General features: G+C 49.9%; 1 protein-coding gene across 2 annotated transcripts; it reads left to right on the top strand.

The window, feature by feature from the left end:
• The first annotated feature begins 418 nt into the window (after positions 1 to 418).
• ARHGAP30 (Rho GTPase activating protein 30) lies at positions 419 to 15,137 on the top strand. 2 transcript variants are annotated; one of them, XM_063106892.1, is made up of 13 exons: positions 419 to 515; positions 5,329 to 5,431; positions 8,156 to 8,300; positions 9,218 to 9,300; positions 9,465 to 9,572; positions 10,120 to 10,247; positions 10,741 to 10,912; positions 11,000 to 11,103; positions 11,180 to 11,257; positions 11,772 to 12,173; positions 13,148 to 13,413; positions 13,506 to 13,851; positions 14,491 to 15,137. In XM_063106892.1, exons 1-13 carry the CDS (start codon positions 419 to 421, stop codon positions 15,135 to 15,137), a joined length of 2,679 nt encoding a protein of 892 aa, XP_062962962.1. The 2 variants fall into 2 exon arrangements, with proteins under 2 accessions (XP_062962962.1, XP_062962961.1); XM_063106891.1 differs by having other exon boundaries at positions 13,506 to 15,137.
• The last annotated feature ends 919 nt before the right edge of the window (positions 15,138 to 16,056 follow it).

Here is a 16,056-nt window from a genome sequence, read left to right as displayed (position 1 = left end):
TGACCAATGAGCAAAATCCCAGCCACGGGTGAGGATGTGAATGTCAGCTACCTCCCCCACCCCAGGCCCTGTGGTTGCAAAGATGCTCTAACAGGAAGCGGGTTTGAGGAGCTGCACAGCTTCCTGCCCCCCCCCCAGAACTGAGCGGGGCAAGAAGGGCGAGTGCCAGGTTGGGCCACGAGACAACTTCTTGCCAGGGTCCTGGCAGCTTCCTCCTCCACGGCCACTTCCGTGTGGCCAGGGCCCCAGAGGCAGGAGCTGCTGCCCGTTGCCCAGGCCACCCTCCACCCCTGCTTTGGAGCCCTGCCCCCCGGGGGCTGGGCCAAGCCCAGTGGCTGGCTGAGATCCCATGGGGGACTGAAACAGCAAAGATCTTGGGGGACAGAGGTGGCGGGGCCAGAGCCCTAGGGCCCCGGCCATGAAGTCTCGGCAGAAAGGAAAGAAGAAGGGCAGCTCAAAGGAACGGGTGTTTGGGTGTGACCTGCAGGAGCACCTGCAGCACTCAGGCCAGGAGGGTAAGGAGGCCAAATGTGAGCTGCTGTTGGGTGGGTGGGAGACACAGAGCTTCTCCAGCCTGATCTGGTCTGAGGGGCAGAAGCAGCTTCTGGGTACTCCTGGGGAAGGAGCAGTGGCTGGGGGTCACCACCCCAAAGACAGCAGGACAGGAAATGTGGCTCAGTAGAGAAGGCAGGGTGGCTTCCTGTGTAACTTTCTTGGGACGGGTGGCTGAAGGGATGAGAATGTGAGCACAGGGAGCAGTGAGGGGAGAGGATGGAGAGATTGGAACCACAGGAGAGGGGGAAGAAACAGAGGTGAGGGCACGCGGCTGGGATCACGAGAGTGGCTGAAGGGGTAACAGCTGGTCCTTGGGTCTGAATGAAAGGAGACAGGAGAAGGGCCCAAAGAGAGGCTGAGGATGTCACTTGGAGAGAAAGGGGGTTTCCTGGTTGGAGGAGAGCACCCAGCGACAAGGTTACAGGGCTCTGGCCCCTCTGCAGCCTTGCTGGGCCACAGGTGAGGATGTGGGGTGGGAATAGCCTTCTTCCCCGGTCTCTGTGATTCTCTGTTCTCCCTGTGCAAAGGAGAAACAGGTTCAAAGTGGAGAGCGAGGGGAGAAACTGCTGAAATAAGGAACACCGAAGAGTGAGAGAGATGGCTTGGGGCCTGGTTTGAAGCTGGGGGTGGAGGGTCCAAAGGAGGGTGGGTGTGGGGACTGTCTGTGGAGCTTACCCAGCTCCTTCCCTGAGTTATTTAGGAGTGGGCTTGGAAGCCAGTAGGACTAGGGACAACATCAAGCTCACAGCTGTGCCTGGCATGAAGTAGCGGCTCAAAACCATTTCTTGATTTGATTTAAAGCTGAACCCAGGTATCCTGGCTGTCCAGCCCAGCCTGTTTTTGGCACTTCGAGCTCCTCCCAGAGAAAGGCACGATTCTTCCCCTCCACCCCACCCCACCCCACCCCAATCTGTCATTTCCTCTTTGTCCCCTCCTCTGCTCTGGGCTGTGGTGCCTGCAGTGGAGGGACAGCAATGGTGGTTCCCAGCTCATTTCCTGCTCTTGGCTCCTCCCCTGCCTCCCCAGACACCTTCCCCTTTTCTCCTCCCAAGGAGAGCCCCCATCCCCACTGGCCTCCATGAAGGGAAAGCCCAGGCCTGAGGAAAAGTGTTAAACAACTGAAGTGGGTTTCTCTGCACCTTCGTCTTCAACTGGGCAGAGTAGATGTGGCACAGCTGTCAGCACAGGGCTTAGTCTTTACAAGGGTCTCTTCTAGAGAGTGATGATTCTGGGCCAAGGACCACACAATTTAATTGGGGCTGATGTTCTTCAGCTCTCGGCAAACCCTCAGTCCAGCCTCCTCATCTGAGAGCTGCCTTTTCCTGTGGCCCACCTACCAACCCTATCTTGAATCACTGAACCCACAGCCAGCCCAGATCCCTCTCCTGTACTCCTGCTGGCTCCTGTCTGCATTCTCAGCAGGTGAGGCACATGCTCTGGTTATGGGGTTCTGATCCTAGTTGAATCCCAGTACAGGAGAGAAGTACCTCCTGTTCCTCACTGGAACCTCACCCAGGGGTGGAGTGATCTTGGGCACCAGAGCAGCAGTGGTGGCCCCCACCTCCATTCCCCACATCTCTTGGTGCAACAGGTGGAAAGTGGAAGGACAGAGAGGGGCTGGTGATGGCATCTCTCTTTAACCCAACACCCAGCAAGGAAATGAAAGCCCAGGCCAAGGAGATCTGTGTTTCTGATCATTTTGATTCCCCCCATTTTCACAGCCTTGCTCCATCTCAGCCCTCCCTCCCACCTGTTTGCCCCCAAGTGGGTCTCTTCCTTCCCCAAGGCTTGTATGTACTGAGTTCTTCCTTTTCCTAATCTTTATCTCTTTACACCTTGTTCAGGTTTCTGATTCACCAGGTCCCTAAACTTTGGCCCCTCCTCCCTGACCCCATCTCCATTTCTTTGATGTCTCAATCCCTTTGACTCCATCACCCCAACCCTGTCTCTAACTTTTATTTCTGACCTCATCTCTCTGATCTCTAGTTCCCCCTACAAACCCATCACTCTGACCCTGTTATTTCCCCCCCCCCCCACCTTCTTGGCCCATTCCCTCTATGGCTCTGACTCCATAGGCTCTTGAATGCCCTCTTTAAAGGCCTTTTCTGGAGGCTCAAAATCAACAGAGAAGCACAGGATGGGGAAGACCTTGTTTGGTTGCTGTTCATGTGAGAAGGAGCTGGGAGTTTAGGTGGCAGCAGACTATGAGTCAACAGACTAAAGTGTTGATCAGAAAAATTGGAGTAAAATTTGGCATCCACAAGTAGAGCGGCATCTGGAATGAGGACAAGGATGGCCCGCCCTATCTCTGCATTCACTGCTGGGAACCCAAGGTCACGGGGATCCTGGCAAATGGGAGCATATCCTGAAGGGGTGGACAGTGAACAGTAGGGCTGGGACCAGGGTGAGGCAAGAGAGATGAATTGGGTGCAAAATTTAAGGAAGCACTCACTCTCAGAGTCGTGCAAGTGCCCGAGGTGCCTCATTCTTAAGGAGGTATTCACTCTCAACATTGCGCATGTGCACCGTTGGCACTTGTATGACCCTGAGAGTAAGTGCTTCCTTAAATTTTGCACTCTAGATGCCTGCCTTGTCCCACCCAAGTCCTGGCTGTGGTGTGAAGGAGGGTGAAGGGTCTAGAAATCAGGTCATATGAGAAGAGTTGAAAGATAGTGGTTGATGGACTTATTGATTATTTCCTTCATTCCATATTTCTTTCTTTTTTTAAAAAAGATGACCAGTAAGGGGATCTTAACCCTTGACTTGGTGTTCTCAGCACCACGCTCTCTCAAGTGAGCTAACCGGCCATCCCTATATAGGGATCCGAACCTATGGCCTTGGTGTTATCAGCACCACACTCTCCCAAGTGAGCCACGGGCCAGCTCCCTTTCATTCCATATTTCTATCATACTTTATTCCGCAAGGAGATTGAGATGACTTCCCAAATCCAAAACTTTACAAAAAGATGGAATAAATGATTGAAGACATTGGGTTGAAGGGGAAACAAGAGGAAGGGAAAGATCAGCACCCAGAAATACTTACCCGGTGGTCTTAAATGGTTTCCAGAAGTAGGCTCTGATCCTCCTAGTGGTTAAAGAGGTAAACATAATCAGATACAGGACTCCTAAGGCCCATAAGAAAAAAAAAAAAATAAGTGGCTTAGGAGAAACACAGCTTTTTCTGACACTGACACATGGGAGGGATTTCTCTGGTGAGTCCAAGTTAATAGGACCCAGTGTTTTGTCACAGGCAATATTCTCTATTGAATCTCCAAGGGATGTAACCACTTCTCATAATTAATTGATTAATTCATTGAGTTATTTAACAAACATTTACTGAGTACATGTTCTGTTTCAACACTGTGCTAAATTCTTGGAGGATGTTACTATTTGTCGGAAGGTATAGATACAAAAGAAACTAATCATAGCAAAGTGCAATAAGTACTATAATACAGATATGAGCAAAGAACTGTGGGACCTATAATACAGATATAAGCAAAGGGTTCGAATTGGAGGTGATGTTTGAGATGTGTTCTGAGGAATGCATAGAAGTTCAACTGACAGAGTGAGAGGAGAGGGTATTTCCAGGAAAGGAAATAACATGGGCAATGGTGCCAATGCTTGTTCATGGACCAGCAAAGGGCTGGATCATAGGATTTGTCAGGGAACTGACTAGAGATGAGGTTGGAATGGAGGCTAGACCTGGTTTGCAAAGGGTCTCATATAACATGTTGAGGAGTTTACGTGTCATTCTGTATCTGTAAGGTAAGCAATGAGGTTAAGGATAAGGTGGAGCAGGCTGTATGTGTAGCAAAGGATTTAAAGCAGGGAGGTACTTTGGAAAGATAACTACTTGGCCTTGTGGAGATGGGATTCAACACATGGTTTCTGAGGATCTATCATGTCTAAGACACCACATCACATAATGTGAGGAATGTCAAGATGCATGACACTTAGATCTTGTCCTTAAGGAGCTTACAGTCTAGTGACAGGTAGGAGTGGGGGCCTGGGGTCGGGAGAGATTAAGACAGCTCTTTGCACTCTGGGATTCGAATCCTGGCTCTCACTGACTGCTGCTGGGCACTCGTTACTTCTTGATCCTCAGTTTTCTTATCTGTAAAATGGGGACTAGAATACTCAATTTACAAATGACAGAACATATATAAAGTAGTTGGTTCAGTTCTTGGCACATAGGTGTTTCTCTCCTTGACCTATTTGAAGGTCTGTCAGTATTTCATGTACTTTCCTATGACAGAAACATGAGTTTTCTTACCAAAGGGGAGTCTTCGAAACCATCCCAATCAGCCCTATTCCACTTTGGTTGAGACAACCAGTGTTCCTTCATGTTATGTAGAGTGTTATGTAAATACACTTTTGAAACCAGTTCTTTACTCTGCCTTCCCTACCAACCATATTGCTGCCCCTTTACAAATTCTGAAGTAACAACTAATAATTACAGTGAGACAAATTTCAGTTTGACAGAGGCAGAAATTTCTAACAAAAGAATGGGCAGTCTGGAGAGGCAGTGAGCTCCCCCTCACTGGAGGGTTTAATGCTGAGGCTCTAGAACCCACTGGGCAGAGATACTGTAGAAGCCTTGGCAGATTGAAGAAGATGACCTCTAAGAATCTATCTGACAAGTTCTTATTCCATGAGCTTTGCCCTCAATTTCCCCAAACCCCCTTCCCTGATGCTTCCATTTCTCAGACCCCCTACAGTCCCTGACCTCTCAGACCTTCTGATTTCTCTTCCTTTGCCCCATCTGTGTCCCCAGTGCCCCAGGTGCTAAGGAGCTGTGCAGAGTTTGTGGAGGAGTATGGTGTGGTGGATGGAATCTACCGCCTCTCAGGGGTCTCCTCCAACATCCAGAAGCTCCGGTGAGTCAGGAAGAGTGGGAGGGTTCTGGAGCCAGGAGGCCAGGGAGCCAGAGGGACATTGTAAGAGGTACTGGTGAGAGCAGACAGGAGGGGTGAGAAGAGGTGGGGACAAGGAAACATAGATGCTAGGTACTGTCTTAGAGAAGTGCTCTAAAGTCTCCTCAGGAAAGGTGGAGACCATGGCCCCATTCCCCCCGCATAGCATGCATGCACGAGTACACACACACACCACTCCCACACACGCTCACCCAGCTTTTTAAAAAATTTAGGTATAATTCGCACACCATAAAATTCACTATTTAAAAATGTACAATTCAATGGTTTATAGTATATTCACAAGGTTGTGCAACCATCATCATTATCTAATTCCAGAAGATTTCATCATCCCAAAAGGAAATCGTGTAGCCATTAGCAGTCACTCCACATTTCTCCTCCACGCACTAATCTTTCTGTCTCTATGGATTTGCCTATTCTGGGCTTTTCCTATAAATGGAATCATACAATAAGTGGCTTTGTGTGTCTGGATCTTCTTACTTAGAATGTTTTCATGGTTCATGCATGTTGTGCATGTACCAGTACTTCATTCCTTTCCATGGCTGAATAATCCTCCATTGTATATATCACATTTTGTTTATCTATTCATTAGTTGATGGCTACATATATTTTCAATTGTTTTGAGTATATACCTAGGAGTGGAATTGCTGGCTCATATGGTAACTCTATGTTGAACTTTTTAAGAAACTGTCAAACTGTTTTCCATAGCAGCTAATATCATTTGACATTCCCACCAATGTGTGAGGGTTCCAATTTCTCCACATCCCTGCCAACACTTTTTACTATGTGTCTTTTTTTTTTTTTTTTTTTTTTTTTAAAGATGACCGGTAAGGGGATCTTAACCCTTGACTTGGTGTTGTCAGCACCACACTCACCCAGTGAGCAACCGGCCATCCCTATATGGGATCCGAACCCGTGGCCTTGGTGTTATCAGCACCGCACTCTCCCAAGTGAGCCACGGGCCGGCCCTACTATGTGTCTTTTTGATTATAGCCATCCTGGGTGGTGTGAACTGATGTATTTTTGGCGGGGATCTGAACCCTGGACTGTGGCATTATAACACCACACTATAACCAACTGAGCTAACTGGCCAGCCCTCATTTTCTAATTGAGTTATTTATTTGTCCTTTTGTTGTTGAGTTGTGAGAGTTCTTTACATCCTCTGAATACTAGACTCTTATCTGATACATGATTTGCAAATATTTTCTGCTATTCTGTAAGTTGTCTTCACTTTTCTTTTTTTTTAATTGGCAGTTGGCCATTATAGGGATCCAAACACATGACCTTGGTGTTGTCAGCACCATGCTTTAATAAAGTGAGCTCACCGGCCAACCCTGTCTTCACTTTCTTTTTTTAAAGATGACCGGTAAGGGGATCTCAACCCTTGACTTGGTGTTGTCAGCACCACGCTCTCCCAAGTGAGCTAACTGGCCATCCCTATGTGGGATCCGAACCCGTGGCCTTGGTGTTATCAGCACTGCACTCTCCCAAGTGAGCCATGGGCCGGCCCTATGTCTTCACTTTCTTGATACTGTCCTTTAACACACAAAGGTTTTAAACTTTTTTTTTCTTTTTGGCATCTGACCAGTATAAGGATCAAACCCTGGACCTTGGTGTTATCATCACCACTCTCTAACCAGCTAAGCCTACCAAGCAGCCTCTTTTTCTTGAACTGATAATTCATTGTGATGTGTATTTGCATTTCCCTAATAGCTAATGATGTTGAACATCTTTTTATCATACTTACTGGCCACTTGCTTATCTTCTTTGGAGAAATGTCTATTCAAATCCTTTGCCCAATTTTTAAATTTTTTTGCAGCTGGCCGGTGTGAGGATTTGAACCTTCACACATTTTTTAAACTGAATTATTTATTTGTCTTTTTATCATTGGGTTGTGAGAGTTCTTTACATGATCTGAATACTAGACTCTTATCTCATGTATGATTTGCAAATATTTTCTTCCGTTCTGTGGGTTGTCTTCACTTTTTTTTTGGTGAGTAGCCAGTGCGGGGATCCAAACCTGTGACTTTGGTGTTACCAGCACCATGCTCTAACCAACTGAGCTAACAGGCTAGCCCTCCATTTTTAATTTTGATGTTCAATTTATCTATTTTTTCATTGGTTACTTGTGCTTTTGGTGTCATAGCTAAGAAACTGTTTACAGTTATGTTTGTTTCTAAGAGTTACCCTCTCCCCCCGCCCTTTTTTGTAATCTTGTCATTTGAGTCATTATACCCACCCATTTTTACTCGTATGCAGAAGCACACATTTAGGTGCTTTCCCCCACTTCTACTAACTCCTACACACCCTGCATTGCTACCCACAACTACAGCTACAATACCTAACCCTGTTCATGCACAGATCCACTTACTTATACACGCACTTGTCCTCACATCCAGATCTATATGTTAACACATACAATGCCTTACAATTGATGCCTCATACTTGAGGGCACTTCAAAAAGTTCATGGAAAGATTTGTATTATCTTTTACTTCTATTTTTCCGTGAACTTTTTGAAGTACTCTCATATGTACACACCCCAACATTCTCCTTCCAACTCCCATACATTTTGACTCATGACCCTGCCTGGAGCCCATCTCTAAAGCTGCTACCTCTCCCCACATTTCCCCCGACCCCTACCCACTCCTGACCACTCTGCACCTCCCCAGGCAGGAGTTTGAGGCAGAGCGGAAGCCAGACCTGCGGCGGGATGTTTACCTCCAGGACATTCACTGCGTCTCCTCCCTGTGCAAAGCCTATTTCAGAGAACTGCCAGATCCCCTACTCACTTACCGACTCTATGACAAGTTTGCTGTGAGTTGAGAGGCAGGGGGGTGGAAGACAGGGCTTGGGGTGGCCGCTCTAGTTTTGACATCCCAGGTGTGTTACATGCCACCCAGAGTCCTAGTGACCATGAATGACAGAGACCACAGTAAAGTATTATTGGGGAAAAGACCCCTCTTCCCCAAATCTCCTAGCTCCTGCTACCTTTGCCCTCCCCTGTCCCTCATCTCTTCATTCTCCCTCTGCTGTGTCCTTCCCCTAAGGCCTGCAGACTGCACACAGCATGGTGGTGAGACTTAGGGAGGTAAAGGCCAGATAGTCAGAACTGAAAGGCCCTTGGAAAGAACCTAGATCAGAGCTTCCCTACCCTTAAGAGAATAAGAACACTTTTTACATGTCAACTTTTTTCAAGGATGCTCCTCCATTAACTATATGTGGAACGTCTTTTGAATGAGAAAACACACGACAAAAATGCTTTCCTGAATTTAGTAACACTTTAAAAATAAGTTGCATTTTAGTGAGAACAACAGTGTTGAGAGACCCTGAACAGTGGCAGCACCCCACTCAGTCTGCACAGGCCAGACTGGAAGGGTGTAGGCTTTCCTGGCTACCCTGAAACAACTCTGTGGTCCCCGGGGTACCCACAGGGTAGGGCCAGTGATGTATCAGAGCTTTACTGATGAGGACGCTAAGGCAGGGAGTAGCATTGAGTTGCCCAATGTCACAAAAACTTTGAAGTGGCATAACCAAGATTCAGCCACCTTCCTTCGTGGGCTCCAGATTTTGAGCTCTATTACATCAGTGTGCCTTGGAAGATCTGGGGTGGACAAAGTGGGGTATAGCACAGATTGTTCCTGAGGGTCTGGCTCAAGCTCTGGGGAGTACGCAAGGGCATTGCTGGGTAACTGACTCCTGCTTCTTGTACCTTCCCCCCCCCCCCCGGTCAGGAGGCTGTGGCTGTGCAACTGGAGCCTCAGCGCTTGGTCAAGATCCTAGAGGTGCTTCGAGATCTCCCTGTCCTGAACTACAGGTATGTGGGACTCCACCCCCCTAAACCCAAGAGTCCTGATTTCCCCCACACAGCTCAGTCTCTCTCTCCACCTAGAGCCTCAGCTTGGCCCATCCAGCTCCCAGGCCCCAGCCCTAGCACTGCCCTGCTGTTCCCTGTGTCATCCCTGCCCCCACTTTCTGCAGGACCCTGGAGTTCCTCATGCGGCATTTGGTGCACATGGCCTCATTCAGTGCCCAGACCAACATGCATGCCCGCAACCTGGCCATCGTATGGGCCCCTAACCTGCTGAGGTGGGCACATGTGTGAGCAATGTGTGGGAATCCTGGGAGAGACTAGCTCTGGGAAGCTGCTCCCAGGATGAGGAGTGGCTATGTGGGTGTACTGGAGAGAGATATGGGGTCTCATGAAGCCCAGTGAGAAAGGAAGGCTCACCCACCTGAGCCCCTTCTCTGAGATCAAGTAAAGTCCCTATGGGCAGGGCCTTTGTGTTTTCCTACACTGTATTACTAAGCTGAGGTACTGGAACATGATAGGTCCTTGCCAAATGTTTGTTGAGCAAATGTCTTGCAGTCTATTTGTGAACTGGCCTGCATATCACTCACTGTGGTACAAGGCAGACTATGAGAAGTTCTGTAATTCATTATTCATTATCATAAACAAGGCCCCCAGTGTGCAAAGGAAGTAGAGACTAATCCTGAGGAGTGTATCCAAGAAGCCTTCCTGGAGGTGGAGATGGGGTGAAGACATGTGAGAGAGAGAGTATAAGGTAGTTTCAGGGAGAATGTAGATGGGAAAATGTGGTGGGGCTGGGGGGAGAATGACTCCTCATCTTTGTAGGTCTAAGGACATAGAGGCCTCAGGCTTCAATGGGACAGCGGCCTTCATGGAAGTGCGTGTGCAGTCCATCGTCGTCGAGTTCATCCTCACGCATGTGGACCAGCTCTTTGGAGGTGCTGCCCTCTCTGGTCAGTGTACTTCCTGCCTACCACATATCACCGCTTTCTGTCTGGGGAGTCATGTCCCAGTAATAGAGGGCCTCAAAGATCAACTAGTTCAGTTTTCCCATTTTGCAGATGAGAAAACTGAGTCTCATAGAGAGATGTTGGTGATGGTCATGTGGAGAGGACCCTGGAGAGATAATGGTACAGTCAGGTCTTGAGCAGGACTCTTCTGCTGTTAGTCCAGGACATAGTTTGACCTCTGAACCACAACCCTGGCTCCCAAGGCTGGTGATGACTCATACCCACCTTCATCCTACCAGGCCAATGTCCTGGGATCTCCTGGCCCTCTCTGTCCATGAGGACACCCTCTCGAGGAGCTGGATGTGGAGGGGCTGTCTCCAGGGGCCTCTGAGTACATCCCTAGCCTGGTAGTTGGTGAGGGATGATGAAGGGCTTGGCTCCTGAGGTCCCTGTCTCAGCTCCATTCCTGGTTGGCCAATTCCTTTTCTTTTTCCAGGTGGTGAGATGGAGAGTGGATGGCGATCACTTCCAGGGGCCCGGGCATCAGGCAGCCCTGAGGACCTTATGCCCAGGCCCCTGCCTTACCACCTGCCTAGCATCCTGCAGGCTGGCGATGGGCCCCCACAGATCCGGCCCTACCACACTATCATTGAGATTGCAGAGCACAAGTAAGGCCTCCTCCCTGGGCTCCCTGGCCTCCTCCCTTGCACTGACCAGCAGGCTCCAACCCCCAATTATTTCTCCATTCCCTGCAGGAGGAAGGGGTCTTTGAAGGTCAGGAAGTGGAGATCTATCTTCAATCTGGGCCGCTCTGGCCATGAGACAAAGCGTAAATTTACACGGGGGGCTGAGGACAGGGGTAAGTCTGGGGGGATGGGGGGAGCCCTGCCATGGGTGTGCAAGGCTCTGGCTCTATACATGTCCCTGTCTTGCAGAGGACAAATCCAATAAGGGGGTGCTGCGGCCAGCTAAGAGCATGGACTCATTGAGTGCTGCAGCTGGGGCCAGTGATGGTGAGTACAGGTGTGCACTCATGTGTGTGTGTGTGTGTGTGTGTGTGTGTGTGTGTGTGTGTACACGTGTGCCATGTGACCAACAGCATGGGCTTGTGGGTGTCTTACCTGTGGCCAACTGTGTTCAGTAATTTCCAAAACATTTAGTAAGTGCCTATTATACAACAGCCACAGTGCCAGATGCTAAATTTACAGTGTGAGCTTATCATCTAATCTATGTGTGTCCTCATGAGTGTTTGTACAAGAAAGGAGGATGTGCTGTGTGTGTGTGTAGTGATGACCAGTGACTATATCTGCAGGGAAGAAAGGGGGTAGCCTACGTATGTGTAGGTGGGGTGACCTTTGACCTGCTGGCTGGGTGGAAGGTTTGCAGTAGTGGCCAAGGGAAGCTGGTCCTGGTGCCTTCCAGGTGTCCTGTCTCTCAGGACTGAAAAAGCAGAGGGTATTCTCCAGAGCTTTCCTGAGGCCTCTTGGAGTGTAGGCTGTTGCCTACCTGACCCTCTCTCCTCCACAGAGCCAGAGGGGCTGATGGGGCCCAGCAGTCCCCAGCCAAGCCCACTGCTGCCTGAAAGCTTGGAGAATGATTCTATGGAGACAGCAGAGGGTGAACAGGAGCCTGAAGCAGAGACACTGGGAGGCACAAACTCTGAGCCAGGCACACCACGAGCTGGGCGGTCAGCCATCCGGGCTGGGGGTAGCAGCCGAGCAGAGCGCTGTGCTGGTTTCCACATCTCAGACCCCTACAATGTCAACCTCCCACTGCACATCACCTCTATCCTCAACGTGCCCCCGAACATCATCTCTAACGTCTCCTTGGCCAGGCTCACCCGAGGACTTGAGTGCCCTGCTCTACAGCACCGGCCAAGCCCTGCCTCTGGCCCTGGCCCTGGCCCTGGCCTTGGCCCTGGCCCCCCAGGTAGGACCCAGGGATTGCCCAGGACTGGGAAAGGGCTCTAGAACTCCAGGCTGAAGCATGATGCTAGGGGATCCACCCTGGGAAGGGCAGAAGACTTAGCCCTTGGGCTTTGAGGTCGTTACCTTCAGCTGCCTCCCCAGATTCAGGGTGGGGGAATCCAGTAATATTATCAGGTTGTGTGAAATCCATGGAGAGGGGATCTCTGGCAGCCTTCAGATCACTGATGAACCCAAGCATGGGAGTCTATGTCAGACACATACAGCAGGGATTACTAAGTACAAGTGTGGGAATATATAATAAATGATGGCAATAATAATAGTAGCATTAATACTAACAGCTAACATTTCTTGAGGGATTCCTATGTGCCAAGAGCTGTGTTAGGAACATTGCAGGCATCATTTTTTCATAATCGTATGACATAGGTATTGCCGTTATCCTTATGCTACAGCAGTGGAACCTGAGACTTAGGTTAAGCAATTTGTCATTAATTTGGTGGGAAGTGGTAGAGCTGGGATCTGATCCTTGCTCTGACTCCAGTTCTTGAAGTGTCACTGATGAGAAATTCTGAGGCAGCATAGGACAGCAGGTAAGGATGTGGACTATAAAGTTAAGTAGACTTGGGTTCAAATTTTGGCTGTGCCACTTATTGGCTGTGTGACCTTAGACAAATTGCTTAATGTCTCTGAGCCTCAGTTTCCTCATATGTAAAACAGGGATGATATCCTACATAATAATTTGTTTTGTGGAGAAAATAAGACAATGCATTGTAAAATGTATAGCATAATGCTGGTAGAAGCTCAATAAAGGTATCTATAAGCAAATAATTAGAGATATTGGTCTGAGAGAATCAGCCATGTAGAATACCTATGCTGAGAGTGTTGGGCCCCTATTATATCAATGCTAGGAAGACTCACATTGAAAAGGGTCAGGGCTAGCCTTGACGTTTGCATTCCTGGGTACCTTTCCCCCAACAGATGAGAAGTCGGAGGCAAGTCCAGCCCCAGGTCCCCTGGCTGACTCAGTCCCGCTGGACGTGGCTCCTGCCCTGGAGGACTCCCTGTCCCAGGAGGTGCAGGATTCCTTCTCCTTCCTAGAGGACTCAAGCAGCTCAGAGCCTGAGTGGGTGGGGGTGGAAGATGGGGAGGTGGCCAAGGCAGGAGCAGCAGGAGCAGCCTTCTCCCCTGGGGAGGACGACCCTGGGATGGGCTACCTGGAGGAGCTCCTGGGAGTTGGGCCTCAGGTAAGGAGGAGCTGGGATAGGTTTGGGGATGGTATGGAGTCCAGAGGGTGGACAGGGCATCCTGGTCCTGAGCCACAGTGCTGTACCTACAGGTGGAGGAGTTCTCTGTGGAGCCGCCGCTGGATGATCTGTCTCTGGATGAGGCGCAGTTCGTCCTGGCTCCCAGCTGCTGTTCCCTGGACTCTGCTGGCCCCAGGCCTGAAGTAGAGGAGGAAAGTGGGGAGGAAGTCTTCCTGAGTGCCTATGATGACCTAAGTCCCCTTCTGGGACCTAAACCCCCTACCTGGGAGGGTGCAGAGAGTCTGGAGCAAGGGGCAGCAGGATGTGGAAGACAGGCTCCTGGACAGGCTGAGGAAGAGCAGGCATGCCTGGACAATGGGGAGGACAAGGAGGGTGAGCCTGGAAGCAGATGGAACATCAGGGAAGAGGCTGAGGGGAGTCCAGAGACTGAGGTGGAGGCTGGAAAGGCCAGTGAGGAAGGAGGGGAGGCTGGGGGAAGCCAAGATATGACGGTCAGTTTGAGAGAAGTGAGTGGGAAAGAGACAGAGGCCGAGGGAGAGAAGTCCAAAGATCAGAAGGAGGCTGAAAGTATGGAGGAGGCTGAGGATGTGGAGGTACCAGGAGGAGAGCAGAATGAAGACAAGGAGAAGCAAAGAGATATTGAGAGAAAAGAGGCTAAGCAAGGAGAGGAAGCCCAGCTAGAAGCTGAAAGGGACCCAGAGCATGGGGCCCAGGAATACCGAGTTGCTGAGGAGAGCTGGGAAGTTGTACACAAACAAGAAGCAGAGGGAGGCAGAGAGGATGAAGTCAAAGAACAGAAGGGGAATGGGGACCACGAGGCAAGAGAAGACCCAGAAGATGGTGAAGACAGCAGAAGACCAGAAGCAGCAGCTGAAGGAAGAGCAGGGGAGGTCAGCAAGGAACAGAAGAGTGGGGATGGAGAGGCTGAGGGAGACCAGAGGGCTGGAGGTGACCATTCAGAAGAAAGCACCCTTTCTGAGAGGGCAGGCATAGAGTCCCTGGAGGTTGACAGTGCCAAAGAGGGCAACACCCAATCTTCTGAGATGGAACAGGAAGCCCCACATCCACCCCTGCCAGAAGAGATGGAGGCTGAGGGGCAGCCCAGTCCAGAGGGCTGTGATCTGTGCCCCTGTTCCCTTGGCTCAGCTGGTGGTGTGGGCATGCGCCTGGCTTCCACTCTGGTTCAGGTCCAACAGGTCCGCTCTGTGCCTGTGGTGCCCCCCAAACCACAGTTTGCCAAGATGCCCGGTGCAATCTGTAGCAAGATCCACGTGGCACCTGCAAACCCATGCCCAAGGCCTGGCCGGCTTGATGGGACTCCTGGGGAAAGGGCTTGGGGGTCCCGAGCTTCCCGATCCTCTTGGAGGAATGGGGGCAGTCTTTCCTTTGATGCTGCTGTGGCCCTGGCCCGGGATCGCCAGAGGACTGAGGCTCAGGCAATTCGGAGGACCCAGACCTGTACTGGGGGTGGGGACTACAGCCTCATCCCCAGAACCTCCCCCTGTAACATGATCCCTGCCTATTGTCCCCGGCCCCTTAGCTGCCTGGAGCTACCATCTGAAGGAACAGAGGGGTCTGGACCTCGGAGTCGGCTTAGTCTACCCCCCAGAGAACTCCAACCTCCTGACCCCCTTATGTGCCCCCAGCGCAGATCATATGCATTTGAAACACAGGCTAACCCTGGGAAAGGTGAGAGACTGTGATTAGGACCAGAGTACTGGGCAAGGGGGACTAATAAGTTGTCTTGAATCTCTGCGGGCCCTGACTAATTGCCTCTTCTGCAGCCTGAGCAGTGGTAGTGCCTAACTCTACAGGGTTGGTCCTCCAACTTCTATTTTTGACTGTGAGATGCACTGCCTTTATTGGTTTATCTGAGCTTGTCTCAGTCACAAAGCATTTATCTCTTAGGAGATTCCCAAGAAGGCCACCAAGATCCTGTTCTCAGGAAGTGGGATCATTGGCCAAAGGGAACATAGGGTAAGCAGAAAACTTAGAGGTTTCTCAAAGTGCAGAACAGAGGAAGAATTCCAACCAAATTCCGGCCCTCCTGTCGAGGCTAACTTCTCTTCGTGAAAGGCCAGGGTAGAGACTTGGAGGACAGGGCCAGGTCAGAGCCTTCCATACACAAACACGTCTAGAGTCACCCATTCTTGTTCTATTCCTGGACCTTTGGATACCTCCTGACCCTCTTAGCTCCATATTGGGAGGAACATGTCCAGGAAGTTCTTTGAAGCCCTTAGTGTTTGCTGCAGAGACTGGACCCCTCTCTAGCTCCCCCTGCCCCTGCCTCCAGTCACCTTGTGGAAGAGAGGTCCTGTACAGATCTCTCTGGCCTCTCCTTTTTCCTTTGGAATAACTTCCACTTATTTTAGGAAAGAGGAATGGCTTTACTCAAGCCCTGGGGATTGCTTCTCCACATGGGCCGGGGCCACAGTTCCCACTCTAGAAAGAGTCGATATCCCAGAATAAAAATATTTTTACATGTAAATAGTATACAGTCTCATTATTTTTATTAAAGTCTTTGGCATACACAGGTATCATATTTTCATGTATTTGGCCAAATGTCTTTTTTTCTTGTTTGAGTGTTCTTCCTCAGTTGTTGTCATGGAGAACTGTGGCTAG

Source organism: Cynocephalus volans, chromosome 8 (assembly GCF_027409185.1).
Source record: "Cynocephalus volans isolate mCynVol1 chromosome 8, mCynVol1.pri, whole genome shotgun sequence".
NCBI classification, from domain to species: domain Eukaryota; kingdom Metazoa; phylum Chordata; class Mammalia; order Dermoptera; family Cynocephalidae; genus Cynocephalus; species Cynocephalus volans.
This window is presented reverse-complemented; position numbering and strand designations above follow the sequence as displayed.